The 19,105-nt window shown below is 45.8% G+C and overlaps 1 protein-coding gene across 5 annotated transcripts in view; it reads right to left on the bottom strand.

The window, feature by feature from the left end:
* The window catches only part of NMT1 (N-myristoyltransferase 1), a 47,397-nt gene extending 32,582 nt beyond the window's left edge, over nt 1-14,815 (bottom strand). For all 5 annotated transcript variants that reach the window (XR_002726203.1, XR_002726204.1, XM_023191463.2 and 2 more), the window contains exon 1: nt 14,643-14,815. Coding sequence is in view for 3 of the 5 variants with exons in the window: in XM_023191463.2 (XP_023047231.1) it covers nt 14,643-14,773 (131 nt within the window). In the remaining 2 variants the exon portion in view is untranslated. The remainder of the gene's footprint in view (nt 1-14,642) is intronic.
* Nucleotides 14,816-19,105: the final 4,290 nt, after the last annotated feature.

The raw sequence follows: 19,105 nt of genomic DNA, 5'->3' as shown, positions 1-19,105 counted from the left end.
CCAGCCTGGGCAACAAGAGCAAAACTCCGTCTCAAACAAACAAACAAACAAAAAAAATCCTGGCTGACATTAGGAGACAAAGCAGTGTACCACTGCTGGATACAATTTATAATATAAATTCTTATTCATATCAGCTTATAGAACAAATTATCTAGTCCCAGCATATGAATTACCATACAAGTAACTTTTTATAATTCTACAAAAGAAAGAATCAAAAAGGTAAGGTGAAGAACTGCTGTAGATTAACCAACTGGATACTTACTAAACATAATTTCACACAGGGAAAATAGAAGAAATTACTTCTTTCAACTTTAAAAGTCTTTACAAATATGCAAAATCACTGTAAAAACTACCTTCCTGCCTTTGTTCTTGCTATTGTGTGGAGATACTTCCATGTAGCTATCACTTCATGAATCCAATTTTTGTGTAAGGATCTTGGGCTGAACTCTTGTTCTGCTTTATGCATTGCCAATACAAGTGTCTAGAAATCTCCAAGACTGAAAATAAAATCAGAGAGCAAATTTCATTTTCCTTATATTGGCTTGAATTTGTACATGCAGCCAGTTACTGAGCAACAATCCTGTTTCAACTTGTATATCAAGCACGTGGCTAACAGAGGGAAGTCTTTTTTTGTTGTTGTTGTTGTTGTTTTTTTTTTGCCTTTTTTTTTTTTTGGAGACACAGTTTCACTCTTGTTGCCCAGGCTGGAGTGCAATGGCACAATCTCAGCTCATTGCAGCTTCCGCCTCCCAGGTTCAAGGGATTCTCCTGCCTCAGTCTACCAAGTAGTTGGGATTACAAGCATGTGCCACCACGCCCAGCTAATTTTTGTATTTTTAGTAGAGACAGGGTTTCACCACGTTGGTCAGTCTGGTCTCAAACTCCTGACCTCAGGTGATTCACCTGCCACAGTCTCTCAAAGTGCTAGGATTTCAGGCGTGAGCCACTGTGCCTAGCTGCATTTTTTTTTTCCTTTAATGAGTCATTTTCACTGAGCTACCAAGTATTGAGCCCCATCCATGAGGACACACTATGAGTTCACAGTCTTACAGTCAACACCCCCAAACAGAAGACAACCAATTCAGCAAAACCAGACTTGCAAGGAGTCTGCTACAGTTAGCTTTCATGGTAATTATAATAATTTTAATTATTCATAGGAAACCAAGCTCAGAGGCCTTGAAAGTAGGACTTCAAAAAGCATCCTAGCAAGCCAATGCCATTTCACAGAAGAATGGCCTCAACTTGGACTAAGGGAAAACAAAACTAGAGGACCCCACAGAAGCCAGGCTAATCCTTCTCCAGGAATCTGGCATCGTTTTCTGTTTGTTTGTTGATTCACGTTTTTTGTTTTTGAGATGGAGGCTCGCTTTGTCACCCAGGCTGGAGTGCAACAGCACAATCTCGGCTCATTGCAGCCTCCTCATTGCAGGTTCCAGCGATTCTTCTGCCTCAGCCTTCTGGGTAGCTGGGATTACAGGCACACAACACCATGCCCGGCTAATTTTTGTATTTTTAGTACAGATGGAGTTTCACCGTGTTGGTCAGGCTGGTCTTGTACTTCTGACCTCAGGTGATCTGCCCACCTCGGCCTCCCAAAGTGCTAAGATTAGATTACAGTCTGTGTGCGCCATGCCTGGCCCTTTTTTTTTTTTTTTTTTTTTTCGAGACAGAGTCTTGCTCTGTTGCCAGACTGCAGTGCAGTGGCGTGTTCTCAGCTCACGGCAACCTCCGCCTCCTGGGTTCAGGGATTCTCCTGCTTCAGCCTTCCGAGTAGCTGGGACTATAGTCACGCACCACAATGCCTGGCTAATTTTTCGTACTTTTAGTAGAGATAAAGTTTCACCATGTTGGCCAGGCTGGTCTCGAACTCCTGACCTCACGATCTGCCAGCCTTGGCCTCTCAAAGTGCAGAGATTACAGGCGTGAGCCACTGTGCCCGGCCATTTTTTTTTTTTTTTTTTTAAAGACTGAGTCTCGCTCTGTTGCCCAGGCTGTCGTGCCGTGGTGTGATCTTGGCTCACTGCAACCTCCACCTCCCAGGTTCAAGCAATTCTCATACCTCGGCCTCCTTAGTAGCTGCGATTACAGGCACCCACTATCAGGCCCAGCTAATTTTTGTATTTTCAGTAGAGACAGGGTTTCACCATGTTGGCCAGTCTGGTCTTGGACTCCTGACTTCAAGTGATCCACCCACCTCAGCCTCCCAACGTGCTGGGATTACAGGCGTGAGCCACTGCACCTGCCTATTTGTTCATTTTTGAGACAGGGTCTTGCCTTGTCATCCAGGCTGGAGTGCAGTGGTACGATCATGGCTCACTGCAGCCTCCAACTCCTGGGCTCAAGCAATCCTCCTGCTTCAGTATCCTGAGTAATTGCGACTACAGGCGTGCATCACCATGCCTGGCTAATTTTAGGCTGGGCTCGAACTCCTGGGCTCAAGCAATCCTCCTGCCTTGGCCTCCCAAAGTGCTGGGATTACAGGCATGAGCCATCGTGCCTGGCTGGCATCCTTTTCAAAGGGATTTGAAGTCCATACCCACTGGGTGGGAATCCTAGGGCATGCTACGATTCAGCACACTGAAACAGAAATCTCTCAGAGATCTAAGCTGCCACTCACCTTAATTCAAACTGAGATTGGCCAGAACCAGAATCTTAGAATATAGCAAATCAAAGTCCAACTTTTTTCACTTGGTTCCAAAACAGAGTAGAGAATTAAGTCAAGTTTGCCTTGGTGCAGCGACAGAAGTGCCTCCTCCCCAAGAAGGGAGATGGCAGCTCATAGAAAAATTATGAGACTTACATTCTAAAGTTGATCAATTCATCAATGACCAACCCAGCAAATACAGGGTGAATTAGAATAAAAGATCCAGGAACAGAGCAGAAAAGCAATCAAGAAATGTCATCTTTTAACGAAGGCCAAAATATTCCAAGTTCGAAGATGTAAGACATCCTAAGGACACTCTTGTATAAATTCAGACCTTGGGGAAGAGATGGAAAACGAATTTCAGTACTTATTTCTAGAAATAGAACGCAGTGCTGGGTATGTGAGCCGGTGGGAGGTAAGGGCAAGCTGGCAGATGAACGGCAAGCGAAGAGGAACTTCCAGACAACACGAGCAGCGAGGGGCCTCCTCTCAGTCTTACTGGATGATGCAATCTGCTCAAAACTGCATGCCTGGGAAGAAAAAGCTCTACCATAGGGGAGGGGAAGCTGAGTCTCCAACACTGGAATCTCAGAACCATCTGGTTTAACTTGTTGTTTATAGATGAGGAAACCAAAGCTCAGAAATGTGAGGCAAATTGGTTATCAACTACCCAACTAGCATCTAGGGAGGCGCCATCAATCTCTAAAGACTTGGGGCCATTTCCCCCCAAAGGCCATGGCTTCGTTCCCTGTAAGAACTGACTTTTGAGAATCCTCCAAAGCCAAGAGAATACCGTTCCCTCACACTAGGCTACAGAACACAGCTTTGGTGTTTGAGAGGAGCAAGAATTAGAAGCAAGGAGGAAAGTGAGCCATGTTTTATCCAGAAAGCTCTGACTATTCTAGTTCTTTGATGTCTGCCTGTTTTAAAACTATAATCTCCTAAAACACTTTAATATATAATGCTATATGGCTTTCTTGGCTTCCCAATAATGTTAAAAATTTCCTAAGAACAAGGACTACATCTTTTTTATTTTTGAGACAGAGTCTTGCTCTGTTGCCCAGGCTGGAGTGCAGTGGCGTGATCTTGGCTCACTGTAATCTCCACCTTCTGGGTTCAAGCGATTCTCTTCCTCAGCCTCCTGAGAAGCTGGGATTTCAGGCATGTGCCACCATGTCTGGCTAATCTTTGTATTTTTAGTAGAGACAGAGTTTCACCATGTTGGCCAGGCTGGTCTCGAATTCCTGGCCTCAAGTGATCTGCCTCAGCCTCCTACAGTGCTGGGATTACTGGCTACTGCACCCGGCCAGACTACATCTTATACAGCTGTTTCCAACAGCCTCTAGTTGTGCTGAGCACACAGTTAACAGTTCAACAGTTATATGCCTGACTGATGCTTTACAGGCATAATAGACTAAAATAAGACCTTGAAAAGCTACAGCCCAAAAGAGGGTCAGCAAAACATCTTTAGTACTGTTCGCACAGGACAGCTGTGTTAATGTTCTATGAGAGCAATGGAAATGCTGTGCTCTTGAGCTACTGATTGAGATTTTAAATTATCAACTTTCTTTTTTTTAATTGAAAAAAAAATAGGCCAGGCGCGGTGGCTCACACCTGTAATCCCCGCACTCTGGGAGGCCAAAGTGGGTGGATCACCTGAGGTCAGGAGTTTGGGACCAGCCTGGCCAACATGGTGAAACCCCATCTCTACCAAAAAAAAAAAAGAAACATTAGCCAGGTGTGGTGGTGCACACCTGTAATCCCAGCTACTTGGGAGGTTGAGGCAGGAGAATTGCCTGAACATGGGAGGGGGAGGTTGCAGTGAGCTAAGATCATACCACTGCACTCAGCCTGAGTGAGACTCCATCTCAAATAAAAATATGAATTTTTTTTTTTTTGACAGGTTCTTGCTCTGTCACCCAGGCTGGAGTGCAGTGGCACAATCGTGGCTCACTGCAGCCTCAACCTCCCAGGTTCAAGCGATTGTCTCACCTAGCCTCCTGAGTAGCTGAGACTACGGGCGTACGCCACCATACTTGGCTAATTTTTATACGTTTTGTAGAGACAAGGTTTCACTATGTTGCCCAGGCTGGTCTTGAATTCCTGGGCTCAAGCTATCCACCTGCCTCAGCTTCCCAAAATGCTGGGATTACAGATGTGAGCTACCATGTCCAGCCCTAATTTTCTTATTCATTGTCTTCTCTCTCCTTAGGCTCTGTCCTACTCCTTGAAAAGTTAAAACAGGTCCAGCTAGGTGTGGTGGTGTGAATTTGTAGTCCCAGCTACTCAGGAAGCTGAGGCGGGAGGATCTCTTGAGCCCAGGAATTTGATGACGTAGTAGTGTACCACGACCACGCTTGTGAACAGCCACTGTACTCCACCCTGGGTGACAAAGTGAGACCCCATCTCTCATAACTAAACAAAACACAAACAAAAAAGCTCCACTCTAACTATTTCTAATGGTTTCAATGTCTTAAACATAGACCACAAGTTTATAACACAAGAAAAAAAAGTTTGGGAAATAAAATTCACAAACTTGGCCACTTTTTTTTTTTTTTTTTTTTCACTGTAGCTCTCAGATCTCATGGCCACTTGTTTTTTTACTTGTATTTTTTAAATGCTAGTCAAGTGAAGCAGGGGGAGTGGAAAAGGTTATGACAAATTAGTCGTAAACACCACTGCACTTGGACCAATCGCCACTTGTTTTCTACCTCTGAAAAAAAAAGACAGGAGTTGGAGACCAGCCTGTGCAATATAGTGAGAACTTGTCTCTACATACACAGACCAAAAAATAAGCCTGTAGTCCCGGCCACCTGGGAGGCTGACGTAGGAGGACTGCACCACAGCACTACGACCGGGGTGACAGAGTGAAACCTTGTCTCAAAAAAAAAAAAAAAAAAAAAAAAAAAAGTGAATGTTTTGGGCTGAAATACAAATGTTCCAGAGAAACTTGTTAAAATAAACCCTAACCTCTAATATCCTTTTGATTCTACTTTTAGACATCAGGAAATCCTTTTGCAAATCAATTAACTCTTGAAGTATGGTAAGTTCACTAGTAATCCTATTAGTACTCAGAAAGCCCAAAGAGAGGTGAAAGAAATGGCAAAGATGCCCAGAAGGAAACGACATGGCATGAATCAGTATCAGCTGTCTAATCCCTGTACTTCTGCCTCCGACTCTGCACATTCCCACCAATTAGTCATATCAAAAACTCCTTGTGAATCCCAAATGATGGGAAAAATAAAAACACTTTAGTACTGCCATCAAGGTACCCTGGGGCTGGGCACAGTGGCTCATACCTGTAATCCCAGCACTTTGGGAGGCCAAGGTGGGTGGATCACCTAAGGTCTGGAGCTCAAGACAAGCCTGGCCAACATAGCGAAACCCCGTCTCTACTAAAAAATACAAAAATTAGCTGGGCATGGTGGCGGGTGCCTGTAATCCCAGCTACTTGGGAGGCTGAGGCGGGAGAATCGCTAGAACCTGGGAGGTGGAGGTTGTGGTGAGCTGAGATCACACCACTGCACTCCAGCCTGGGCAACAGAGCAAGACTCTGTCTGAAATAAAAAAAAAAATAAATAAATAAATAAATAAAATAAAATAAAATAAAGTCTGGCCAGGCATGATCGCTCACGCCTGTAATGCCAGCACTTTGGGAGGCGAAGGTAGATGGATCACAAGGTCAGGAGTTCAAGACCAGCCTGGCCAAGATGGTGAAACCCCGTCTGTACTAAAACTACAAAAGTTAGCCGGGTATGGTGGTGCATGTCTGTGATCCCAGCTACTTGGGAGATTAAGACACAAGAATTGCTTCAACCTGGAAGGCAGAGGTTGCAGTGAGTTAAGATCATGCCACCACTCCAGCTTGGGCGACAGAGTCTTTTTTTGAGAGTACTGAGGGTGAACAAGCCAATTCTTGTCATGGACGATAACTGGTTTTCAGAGGTCACAAAAGCTCTGCTATACTAAACTGCTTAAAACTGGAATGAGACAAATGTGTAAATTCCACATTAAGTTTGTTTGGCAAGTTAAGACTTTGACTTTGCAACTCCAAGGTAAAATCAAATGCTGTTCAGAGACCATTTTTTGAGACTCTGTCTCAAAAAAAGAAACAAACAAACAAACAAAAACCCTAAAGTCTTCATAAGTGAAATCATGGAGGATATAATCCACATAAAGGGCTTAGCACAATGCCCACTCCGTAGTGATAATAGTAACTTTTACTAAACACTTAACCATAGTGACTCCTCAGTTGCCTCTCAGAGCAACTCTAGAAAGTTGTTTTTTTTCTGTTTATTTTTTTGAGATGGAGTCTCTCTCTCTTGCCCAGACTGAAGTGCAGTGGCGCCATCTGGGCTCACTGCTACCTCTGCCTCCCAGGTTCAAGTGATTCTCCTGTCTCAGCCTCCCATGTAGCTGGGACTATAGGCCCACGCCACCACGCCCAGCTAATTTTTGTATTTTTAGTAGAGATGGGGTTTTGGCCCAGCTGGTCTCGAACTCCTGACCTCAAGTGATCTGCCCACCTCAGCCTCTCGAAGTGCTGGGACATTTTTGAGGCTAATACTGAGCCTGTGGAGGAATTCCTGTTTAGTAATTTTGGCACTCTCAATAGAGAACACCACATTTTGTGTCCCTTAAATGTAACAATCACAAGGACACCTTCTTTGAGGAATTAGAAGAGAGGCTTGAAGGGTAGAGATTTCAGATAAAAAGCTAAAGAGAAAGAGTTAAAGCAGCATCCTCCTGAAGTTACTAAATGTATGGCTCATGAATCTATGGGCTCTATAGGGAAAGGGTTAACTGCCAACTTAGTAAAGCTGGGGAATTTTAGCGTGAGAGCATATTAGTTGAACAATGTGAAAAATCAGCAAAACTGCTTTGCCATAAGCAGCGAGTCCCTGAAATAGGCTCTCATTTACTTTCCATTTCTTCTGCTTTCCAGTCTCTTCTCTTTGAAGCAGCTCTTGATTAGTTTCTTTTTAATTGCCGCTTAATTGGGAAACAAAATTAGAACACTTATTTGATATCAGTGATGAGGTTTCTCTTTCCATTCTGCTTTGATCTAGTTTTGAAAAACCACAAGTTGAAGGGAGAAATTAAAAAGGAACTAAAAAGATTTCTTCTTTCCAAGAGCTAGCTGCAGCTATAAGCCATCAAATAAATAGGGAAAGAAGGACTCTTGGAGAAGCTGAAGAAGAAAACAAAAGCAAGTAAGGCTAGCTTTAAGGAATGTATTTTCAGAAAGACTTTTCTTTCCTCCTAAGTTTTCATAAGGGATAATATCTCATAACCAGGAAGTGAGGAGAACTTATAAAGAATCCATGTTAACCTGTCCCAAGGAGTAAGAGAGCCGGATGGAGACGAGACACCTCTTGTCGGAGGGCTGTTGACCCATGCTTACCAGGATCTCAATGATACTGAAGACATTGCAAAATAAATTCTGAAAGACTCCTGGAACACAATAGTCTAAAAGTTCTTTTTTGTTCCAAAACACTCGGACAAACTTCATTTATTATCCCCAAGTTAAAGTCTGCCAACTGATGAGATTTATTCTTTGGCAATACTTCTTGGGAAGACTCTCATTAAAAAAAAAAAAAAATCAAATTAAACCATATAGATGAATCACGAACTACAGGGGGATGCTGCATAAAGATTATCTTAGTCTGACTGTCCTCTAAATTGTTCAGGATAATTATGCTAGGCACGTAACTGGGGGAAATTGAGTGCAGTAAAAAACAAACAAAACTGGCTGGGCGCAGGAGCTTATGCCCATGATCCCAGCCATTTGGGAGGCCAAGGTGGGAGCATCACTTGAGGCCAGCAGTTTGAGACCAGCCTGGGCTAAATAGCGCGACCCCATCTCTACAGAAAATTTTTAAAAAGAAAATTAGCCAGGGATGATAGTGCGTGTCTACAGTCCTAGCTACTTGGGAGGCTGAGGTGGGAGGATTGCTAGAGTCCAGGTCAAAGGCTGCTGTAAGCCATAATCACACCACTGTACTGGGCAACAGAGTGAGGCCCTGTTTCCAAAGTAATAATGATAATTTAAAAATTAGGCCGGGCGCAATGGCTCATGCCTGTAATCCAAGAACTTTGGGAGGCCGAGGTGGGTGGATCACGAGGTCAGGAGATCAAGACCATCCTGGTTAACATGGTGAAATCCCGTCTCTACTAAAAATATAAAAAATTAGTCGGGCGTGGTGGCGGGTACCTGTAGTCCCAGCTACTCAGGAGGCTGAGGCAGGAGAATGGCATGAACCCGGGAGGCAGAGCTTGCAGTGAACCGAGATCGTGCCACTGTACTCCAGCCTGGGCGACAGAGTGAGACTCCGTCTCAAAAAAAGAGAAAAAAATTAAATTAAAAAATTTTTAAATAGAAAAACTGAAGAGATGCATCCATACACATTGCATATGTATGCATGTACACATATATACGTATACCTATATGTATACATGAAGGGTTTGGGGTTTTTTGTTTTATTTATAGAGATAGGGTCTCACCATGTTGCCCAGGCTCGTCTCGAACTCCTGGGCTCAAGTGATTTTTCCGCCTCAGCCTCCCAGTGTGCTGAGGTTACACTACACACAACTACATGAAATTTTATATTCATCAAATGTTTATGCTGATTTAATTATGGAGGAAACACAAGACTAGAAAAGTCAAGAACTAAACTCATATACAAAGAGACATAAGAAACTAATACAACTGGCTGGGCGTGGTGGCTCACACCTGTAATCCTAGCACTTTGGGAGGCCGAGGCAGGCAGACTGCCTGAGCTCAGGAGTTCGAGACCAGTTTTAGTGAAACCTCATCTCTACTAAAATAGGAATAATCAGCTGGGTGTGGCAGTGTGCTCCTGTAGTCCCAGCTACTCAGGAGGCTGAGGCAGGAGAATTTCTTGAACCTGGAAGGCAGAGGTTGCAGTAAGCCAAGATCATGCCACAGCACTCCAGCCTGGACAACAGAGTGAGACTCCGTCTCCAAAAAAAAAAAGGAAATAATACAACTGCATTTCCCATGAATCCAGTACATTAATTTAGCTCATTTTATTAGCATAGAGCACTGTGACTTTAGTTCCTGAAAAAAAGGCCCAGGAAGCTGGGTATGGTGGCTCATGCTTACAGTCTCAGCACTTTGGGAGCCTAAAGCAGGAGGATCACTTGAACCCAGGAGTTTGAGACTAGCCTAGGCAACACAGTGAGACACAATCTCTTTAAAAAAAAAAAAAAATGGCCGGGCTCGGTGGCCTACGCCTGTAATACCAGCACTTTGGGAGGCTGAGGTGGGTGGATCACGAGGTCAGGAAATTGAGACCATCCTGGCTAACTCGATGAAACGCCGTCTCTACTAAAAGTACAAAAAAATTAGCCTGGCGTGGTGGCAGGCACCTGTAGTCCCAGCTACTTGGGAGGCTGAGGCAGGAAAATGGCATGTACCCGGGAGTCAGAGCTTGCAGTGAGCAGAGATCATGCCACTGCACTCCAGCCTGGGCAACAGAGCGAGACTCCATCTCAAAAAAAGAAAAAAAAAAAAGGCCTAAGACAATAAAGGTTAGCTTCAACTATGATTAACCTTTATTGTATATTACACATTTTAGACTCTAGTATTGAAAGGAAAACTTCTCTGTCAACTTTTATATGATTTTTGAGAAGATTTTAAATAATATTAAGTAAAGACAAAAAACATTTCAAGAAGCAAAACACAGTGGAAAGCTTCCACAACAAATTGGAGCTTCTTGATTTCTGTAGGTGTTTCTTTCTTTCTTTTTTTTTTTTTTTAAGATGGAGTCTCACTCCGTCACCCAGGCTGGAGTATAGTGGCGCGATCTCGGCTCACTGTAAGCTCTGCCTCCCGGGTTCACGCCACTCTCCTGCCTCAGCCTCCCGAATAGCTGGGACTACAGGCACCCGCCATCACGCCCGGCTAATTTTTTGTATTTTTAGTAGAGATGGAGTTTCACTGTGTTAGCCAGGATGGTCTCGATCTCCTGACCTCGTGATCCACCTGCCTTGGCCTCCCAAAGTTCTGGGATTACAGGTGTGAGCCACCGCGCCCGGCCTCTGTAGCTATTTCATAAAAATTGTAGTAAGGCTTACAATGAGAATTATTTGGGGAGAGAAAACGTGTATGTAAGAAAAATCTGATATCCTCTTACTTGGTGAGGGGAGATAAAACTTCACTAATATTAGTCTAGGTACTTTAATACCTGCCATTCATTCATACAGCAAATATTCACTAATGCCCACTAAGTGCTAGGCATTTTGAAGACACAATCCTGTTTACATGCACCTTACTGTCAGATGAGACAGGTACCAGACACATTAAGAAAAATTACCAAATATGTAGTTACATTTATTGTTATGATAAAAGCAACAATACAGCATGTGATAAGAGCAGAGGGACAAGCTGGGAGGTTAGGGAAGATGTGAAGAAAGAGGAGGAGGAAGAGGAGTGCATTCCAGATGTTATCTCATTTAATCCCTATAACTCAGAGTTAAGTACCTTTCCCAAGGTCACAGGACCATTAAGTGTCAGAGCCAAGCTTTGAGATGAGATTTTCAGATGAGAGGCTTACTCTGTCGCCCAGGCTGGAGTGCAGTGGAGGTTGCTCACTGCAACCTCTGCCCCCTGGTTTCAAGCGATTCTCCTGCCTCAGCCTCCCGAGTAGCTGGGATTACAGGTGCCTGCCACTACGCCCAGCTAATTTTTGTATTTTTAGTACAGGTGAGGTTTCGCTATGCTGACCAGGCTGGTCTCAAACTCCTGACCACAAGTGATCTGCCCACCTCAGCCTCCCAAAGTGCTTGGATTACAGGGGTGAGCAACCGCGCCTGGCCTGAGACCAGATTTAAATGATTCCAAAGTCCATGCTTTTCCACTGTGCCGTGCTCCATTTTCCCAAATTGCTGCTTCTCCCCCAAACCATTTCCTCTTAAAGTTCATGTAAAAATGTTGACTCTCCCCTGGATTCTTAGTGCCAGAATTAGACTCTCTCCTCCAGACTAGGCCCTTGGTTTTTCACCTGCTACCTCCAAACTCATTTTCACAGACCTTTAGATTTGGGATGCTAATAAACATAATTTTTTCACCCAGACCATAACCATGCACAGAACTGCCATGCAAACTGTCAACGTTTTTTAAGGTTATTACTTACTTCTATTACAAATGAAATAATTTTATTTTAATTTTTTTGGAGATGGAGTCTTGCTGTTGCCAAGCTGGTGTGCAGTGGCGCGATCTCAGCTCACTGCAACCTCCGCCTCCCGGATTCAGGCGATTCTCCTGCCTCAGCCTCCGGAGTAGCTGGGGCTACAGGTATGCACCACCATGCCCAGTTAATTTTTCTATTATTAACAGAGACTGGATTTCACCATGTTGGCCAGGATGGTCTCAATCTCTTGACCTCATGATCCAACCGTCTCAGACTCCCAAAGTGATGGGATTACAGGCATGAGCCACTGCACACCACCTTTTTTTTTTGAGACAGGTTCTTGCTCTGTTGCCCAGGCTGGAGTGCAGTGGCGCAATCTCAGCTCACTGCAGCCTCCACCTCCCAGGTTCAAGCGATTCTCCTGCTTCAGCCTCCCGAGTAGCTAGGACTACAGGCGTGCACCACCACGTCCAGCTAAACTTTGTATTTTTAGTGGAGACGGGGTTTCACCATGTTGGTCAGGCTGGTCTCGAACTCCTGACCTCAAGTGATCCGCCTGCCTCAGCCTCCCAAAGTGCTGGGATTACAGATGTGAGCTACCACACCAGGCCAATAAAATAACTTTCCCGCACACAGTTTTGCAAAGTGATTCACAGATTACAGGGCACAAACCTAAGGATACTGGTCAGGACAACAGTTAAAAAGAGAAAAATAAAAGCAACTATAAAAAGAGCAAAGAAAATGCCATGCTTTCACTTCTGTAATGACTTTCACATTCACCGACTCTCATCTGTGATTCAGACCTCTACTCAGGAGAGCTTCACTTTCCCTTCTTCCTGTTCCTACTTCCTCTTTCTCAGCTCTTCCATTTTTAGGAATATCAAACTTCAAAACAAGACTTTTATTACATTAGATCTGTTGTGAGTTATAGCAATAAAAACTAAATTTGGCAAGCTTCCTATTCCTCTACATTCTTCCTGTGATTTTTCTTTTTTTTTTTGAGACAGAGTCTCACTCTGTAGCCCAGGCTGGAGTGCAGTGGCGTGATCTCGGCTCACTGCAAGCTCTGCCTCCTGGGTTCACGCCATTCTCCTGCCTCAGCCTCCCGAGTAGCTGGGACTACAGACACCCACGACCAGGCCCGGCTAAATTTTTTGTATTTTTAGTAGAGACGGGGTTTCACAGTGTTAGCCAGGATGGTCTCCATCTCCTGACCTCGTGATCTGCCCGCCTCCGCCTCCCAAAGTGCTGGGATTACAGGCATGAGCCACCGCGCCCAGCCCTTCCTGTGATTTTTAATGCTGGTTGAAGAACATAAAAGCTAGGTAGATCTTTTAACCTAAGATTCACCACAAGCAGGTTATAAACCACTTAAATACAGTCATCCTTCACTGAACGTCAGGGATATGTGCTGGGAAATGCATGGTTAGGTAATTTTTGTCTTGCAGACATCATAGGGTGTACTTACACAAACCTAAATGGTATAGCCTACTAAGTGCCTAGGCTAAATGGTATACATTACAGTAACATGCTATACAGGTTTGTAGCCTAGGAGCAATAGGCTACCGCCTGTTACTGAGTACTCCAGGCAACTATAACACAATGGTTAAGTATTATGTGTATCTAAGCATACCTAAACATAGAAAGGATACAATAAAAATATGTGCTATAATTTTGTGGGACCATCTCTTCTACACAATCCTTGGGCAGCGCATGACTGTAATACTTTGTTCTCCCCTCTATACAAGGTAGCAGATTTTTTTCTGTTTTTTTAAGTTTCTACAAAGACCTCAATCTTCTACCTTTATACCTGGACTACCACCAATACTGCAAATAACAAGCTGGCTATGAAAATCAGACTACCTCAAACTCGGCAAGTTATACACCCAAAAATCTCTCACGACTTTCAGTTTAAAAATATATCTACAAATATAGACAGGAAGATAGGGAGAGACAGCGTGAGTGCCAGTGCCAGGCACTAACCATGTGAAGAAAGATGAATAAGCTGTGGCTTACAGAAGTAAAAACTAATTTGGAAAAAAAATTCAACATTCAAATGCCTGGTGCGTTTCTTCATCCCTAGGAACAAATAGTAACTAACGGCAAGACCCTAAAGTACAGGATAGGCAGTATGGAGCCCGAGGATTCCAAATACTCTCCAAGAAGCAACATCGCTCATTTCTCGAAGCCTGGGGCTACTCTGCAAAGTTAATAAGGCAAAGAAGTTCGAAGACCTAATTATATTAATATATTGTTCAAGATACTTATGACCGGAGCAATGGAAACTATGTAAATCAAAGCATTACCATATCGTTAATTACATAGGGTTTATAAGGTGAGTTTATATTTTGGGATTCTCTCGTAGTGATATTTTACAATGTAATTATATATACAGTTTGTATAGTCTGATGAATTTCCTCACTGAGGGTGAACTGCTGCGAAATGTTTTATTATTCGTTTATTGCTAGTCACGTTGCTCAAACAACACGTCTATAAGTAACGTTCCCTTTGAACTGTACTGTTACTAGACTGTCCTGTGTTGTACCATCGAAAACCATCGTCCAACATGCTCTTTTCCCCGGACTGGCCTGAAGCACACGAGTGGAACACTGCATAGAACTTTTACATAATAAAAGTACTGAACGTCTCCGGCCCTTAATAGCCAGAGCACCCACCCTTGGTAAATGACAAAAGTAGTAACCAATCGCCAGACAGGATCCTAGTGACTTAGCCAATAAGAATATGAGGGTGGGGCTACACTAAGCTCCCGGTGACTTCCCCGCACCCCAGAGACCCAGGTTGTGGGAGGCTGGATGGGAATTGGTCTCCGAGGATTTCGTTACCCCCGGTTGTAGCTGTTGTCCTCCTCATTCTCGCAATCGCTGCAGTGCTCATGGCCGTTCCCGTTCCCTTCCATCATCTGCAGCAGCGGAGATGCCAGCGGCTTCACTGCTGTATCACTCTCGTCCGCCATCTTGAGTTGCGAGAGCGGGGCTCCGCGCCCCGCTACATAGGGGGTTCCTATTGGACAAGGGGGATTTGCGCTGCATTCTGGGTTTTGTAGTTTTTCTGGCGAGGGGAGCTGCCACTAGGAGGGACTCTTTCCCAGGAAACTGACTACAATACCCAGAAATCACCAGGCACGGCTCCGGTCGGGTCAAGGGGCGGGGCCACTAATACCCGGAAGCCTAGGCATTCGGCCACGCTTTGAGGAAAGAAGGGGGGGGCCCAAGGTTGGTGGGACCGACCCTTCGGAACCGGGCGGCCGCCTGGCATGCTGGGAGTTGTAGTTCAATGCTGGTTTAGGGTTTCAGGCGCGGAGGTTCCAAAATCCAAGGTTTGATTTCAGCCTGCCCTGGCCAGTGCCTGGGCCGCTGGGAGCCGTTATTGGCTGCCGTTAAGGACCCTTACCTTTCCCGGCTAAGTGAAAGGGACTGAGTGTCTGAACGGAGGGAGAGGACAAAGACGACTAAGATGGCGCATTTCCGGGTTCTTCTTCACCAACTTACCCGCGCGCGGGAAAATGCAGCCTGCGCCCGGCAAAAATGCAGACCAACTGCGCAGGCGCAACGTGATGTCCCATCGAGGAGACCCAAACCTACCTGGCCGCGCCTACGGAACGCCCCCAACACGCCCGTGTCCCGCCTACTGCCCGCCCATTCCAAGGCCCTAGACATAAAAAGCCGCTCCCAGTAGATGTCCAGCGCGAACTTCCTCGGCCCGCTTCACGTGCTCACCTAGGCACCTCGCCCGAGAACGCCAGAGCGATTTCCTCGGCCTCCACCGCAGGAGACCGATGAACCTCGCCCTTTCCTCCTTCACATTGGCTAGCTAATAAAGCTTTTCTACTTCGCCTACTTGCCTCATCTCTGGCGCCTGATCCGGTGGTCGCATAAAACAAATCACTGAGGCCAGCGGGTGTGACCGGCCTGGAGCCAGAATGCCCCAGGCCTTCTTGGAGTGGGCTTTTCTGCAAGAAGCCGAGTTGACTCCTGGCCGCCTTCCTCACTCGGGAGTCTGGGCAACCCCCAGTCATTGGCAGTTCAAGGTCTCATGAGAGGCAGTGGATTTTTGTGTGCGGTGCACTGACCCTAAGCCAAGAGACCCCACTGCTAGGGAGGCAGGGCTCACCGCATCTTGGCCTCCAGGTACTGATCTTCACCAGGCTCTTTCGCGCACACATGGTCCTTTTAATTCCCCACAAGAATCTTCTACAACAACCTTTTTTTTTTTTTTTTTTTAAATAGGGTTGCCCTCTGTCGCCCAGGCTGGAGTGCAGTGGCTCAAGATCACGCCTCACTACAATCAAGCTATCCTCCCACCTCAGGCTCCCGAGTACCTAGGACTACAGGCGTGAGCCACGACACCTGGCTAATTTTTGTATTTTTTGTAGAGACGAGGGTCTCACCTTGTTGCCCCGGCTGGTCTCGAACTCCTGGGGTACTCCTGGGGTATCTTCCTACCCCAACCCCTAAAAGTGCTGGGATTACAGACGTGAGCCAGGGCACCCAGCCCACATCTACTCTTTCTTTAATAAGTACTGATATGCCAGATTCCGTAGTAAGGCCTTTTGTACCTTATCTCATTTAATCTTCTCAACAAGTCTATAATATAGGTCCTATTATTATTCACCTTTTTTGTTTTGTTCTATTTTGAGACAGTCTCGCTCTGACACCCAGGCTGGAGTGCAGTGGTGCAATCTCGGCTCACTGCAACCTCTGCCTCCCGGGTTCAAGCAATTCTCTTGCCTCTGCCTCCTGAGTAGCTGGGATTAAAGATGCACGCCACCACACCTGGCTAATTTTTGTAATTTTAGTAGAGACGGGATTTCACCATGTTAGGCTGGTCTTGAACTCCTGACCTCATGATCTGCCCACTTCGGCCTCCCAAAGTGCTGGGATTAGAGGAGTGAGCCACCGTGCCTGGCCATATTCACCTTTTTGACAGATGAAAAAATGTGGCCCTGAGCGGTTGGTAAATTGCACAACCACATAGCTGGTTAAGTGGCAGAATGGTATACAAATCCGGATCTGTGTGCCCCTAGACCCTCTGAATTCTTTGCCACCATAAAAGTCCCATTTTCTGATAACACTATTCACTCAAGGTAATCGGTTACTAAAAGGTAACTGTGACTCCAGTGTGTATTCTATGTCAGGAGAAAAAAGGTAACTGCCACATTTTAATCTGTTTTTACCCTTGATTGAATGTTTCAGTCCCTGAGTCTCACTCTTGTGATTGAGTAATCTCACCTGGATCCCGAGAAGAACGCCCAAAGACATGGTTCTCATTCGTGGAAATTTCCTATTTGGGTTGAGTGTGGTGGGTGATGAGAGGACTAATTCTTACCATCAGAGCACTCCATGGCCAAAAAGGGAAATGATCTTTGTCTTTGGGAATGATCTCAACATGGGAAGAATGGCAGAGCGGTAAGAAACAGTTCCTATCTGACTCAGGGAAAGAAAACACAAAACACAGAACTAAATATAGTCAACTCTGTTTATATATCAGTGGCATAAGCGTAAGTAATTATGATCCAAAGCGGCAGATAATCCCGTCATCTAATATTTGAAAGGCAGTCAAAGATGCCTACTCAGTCTGAGAACTGTCAACACACTCAACTCTCCGGGGTCCAAGACTGCTGTTCAACGTGATTGTTCTATTTGCAGCTGCAGTGAAGGGGGGTCAGAGATAAGAATAATAATAATAAAGCCAGGCCAGGTGCGGGGGCTCATGCCAGTAATCCCAGCACTTTGGGAGGCCGAGGTGGGTGGATCACCTGAGGTCAGGAGTTCGAGACCAGCCTGGCCAACATGGTGAAACCCCATCTCTACTAAAAATACAAAAATTAGCCAGACGTGCTGGGCATGGTGGCTGACGCCTGTAATCCTAGCACTTTGGGAGGCTGAGGTGGGTGGATCACCTAGGTCAGGAGTTCCAGACCAGCCTGGCCAACATGGTGAAACCCTATCTCTACTAAAAATACAAAATTGGGCCAGGCGTGGTGGCTCACACCTGTAATCCCAGCACTTTGGTAGGCTGAGGTGGGTGGATCACCTGAGGACGGGAGTTCAAGACCAGCCTGACCAACAAGGAGAAACCCTGTCTCTACTGAAAATACAAAAAATTAGCCAGGCATGTGTTTGGACGAACGGAGGCAGGATGGTGCACTTCCGGGTTCTTCTTCACCACCAACTCTTCCCATGTATGCGAGAATGCAGCTGACGCCCGGGAAGGTGCAGATTAATCAGGCATGCACCAGGTGATGTCAATCCGAGGAGACCAAGATTTACCTGGTGGCACCTGCGGAGCGGTCCCCCTCCCCCGACATGCCCGTGCCCCGCCTATTGCCCTTCCACTCCTAGAAAAGTCGCTCCCAGCAGATGCGCCGGGGGCGGGCTTTCTCAGCCCCCACTCTTGTTGGGACTGTATTAGAAACTCCAGCCCCCGCCCCCAGCTCCGGTCCCTGAAGCTAGATGACCAAAGAATAAATTTGCAGTTTTGCTTTTAGCCTTGCCTACTCGCTGGTTCTTTTGTGCCCGCTGGGCTGGTCTTAGAAAAACAAATCAGCATGGTGGTGCATGCCTGTAATTCCAGCTACTTGGGAGGCTGAGGCAGGAGAATCTCTTGAACCCAGGAGGTGGAGGTTGCGGTGGGCCAAGATTGTGCCACTGCACTCCAGCCTGGGCAGTAAGAGCAAAATTCCATCTCAAAAGCAAAAAAAAAAAAAAAAAAAGCCGGGTGTGGTGGCACACACCTGTAGTCCCAGCTACTCGGGAAGCTGTGGCAGGAGAATCGTTTGAACCTGGCAGGCAGAGGCTGCAGTGAACCAAGATTCCGCCACTGCACCCCAGCCTGGGCGATAGAGCGAAACTTCGTCTCAAAAAACAAAAAAACCCCCAACTTCCTGCTCTATGTGAGGCATAACTAGATAACTATAGATTTTTCGTTTCTTTGGTTCACTGCAACCTCCACCTCCCGGGTTCAAGCAATTCTCCTGCCTCAGCCTCCCGTGTAGCTGGGATTACAGGTGCCCGCCACCATGGCCAGCTAATTTTTGTATTTTTAGTAGAGACGGGATTTTGCCATGTTGTCCAGGCTGTGCGGGCTGAGATAATCCCACAAAGTGCTCATGATCACCACTGCCAAGGCTGCATAAGTACTGAGTGGCCGAGCTTTATATCTGAAGTTAGGACCCTGCAGTTTTGCCCCTCTCCTCTCTCTCCTTCCCCTCTCCGGGGAAAGGAAAAGTTATGGCTCCGGGTCGGGGGTTGGAGGACCTCTGTACCGCGTTCCGGGGCCAAGCTCT

This window comes from Piliocolobus tephrosceles, chromosome 16 (genome assembly GCF_002776525.5).
Source record: "Piliocolobus tephrosceles isolate RC106 chromosome 16, ASM277652v3, whole genome shotgun sequence".
Classification (NCBI taxonomy): domain Eukaryota; kingdom Metazoa; phylum Chordata; class Mammalia; order Primates; family Cercopithecidae; genus Piliocolobus; species Piliocolobus tephrosceles.
This window is presented reverse-complemented; position numbering and strand designations above follow the sequence as displayed.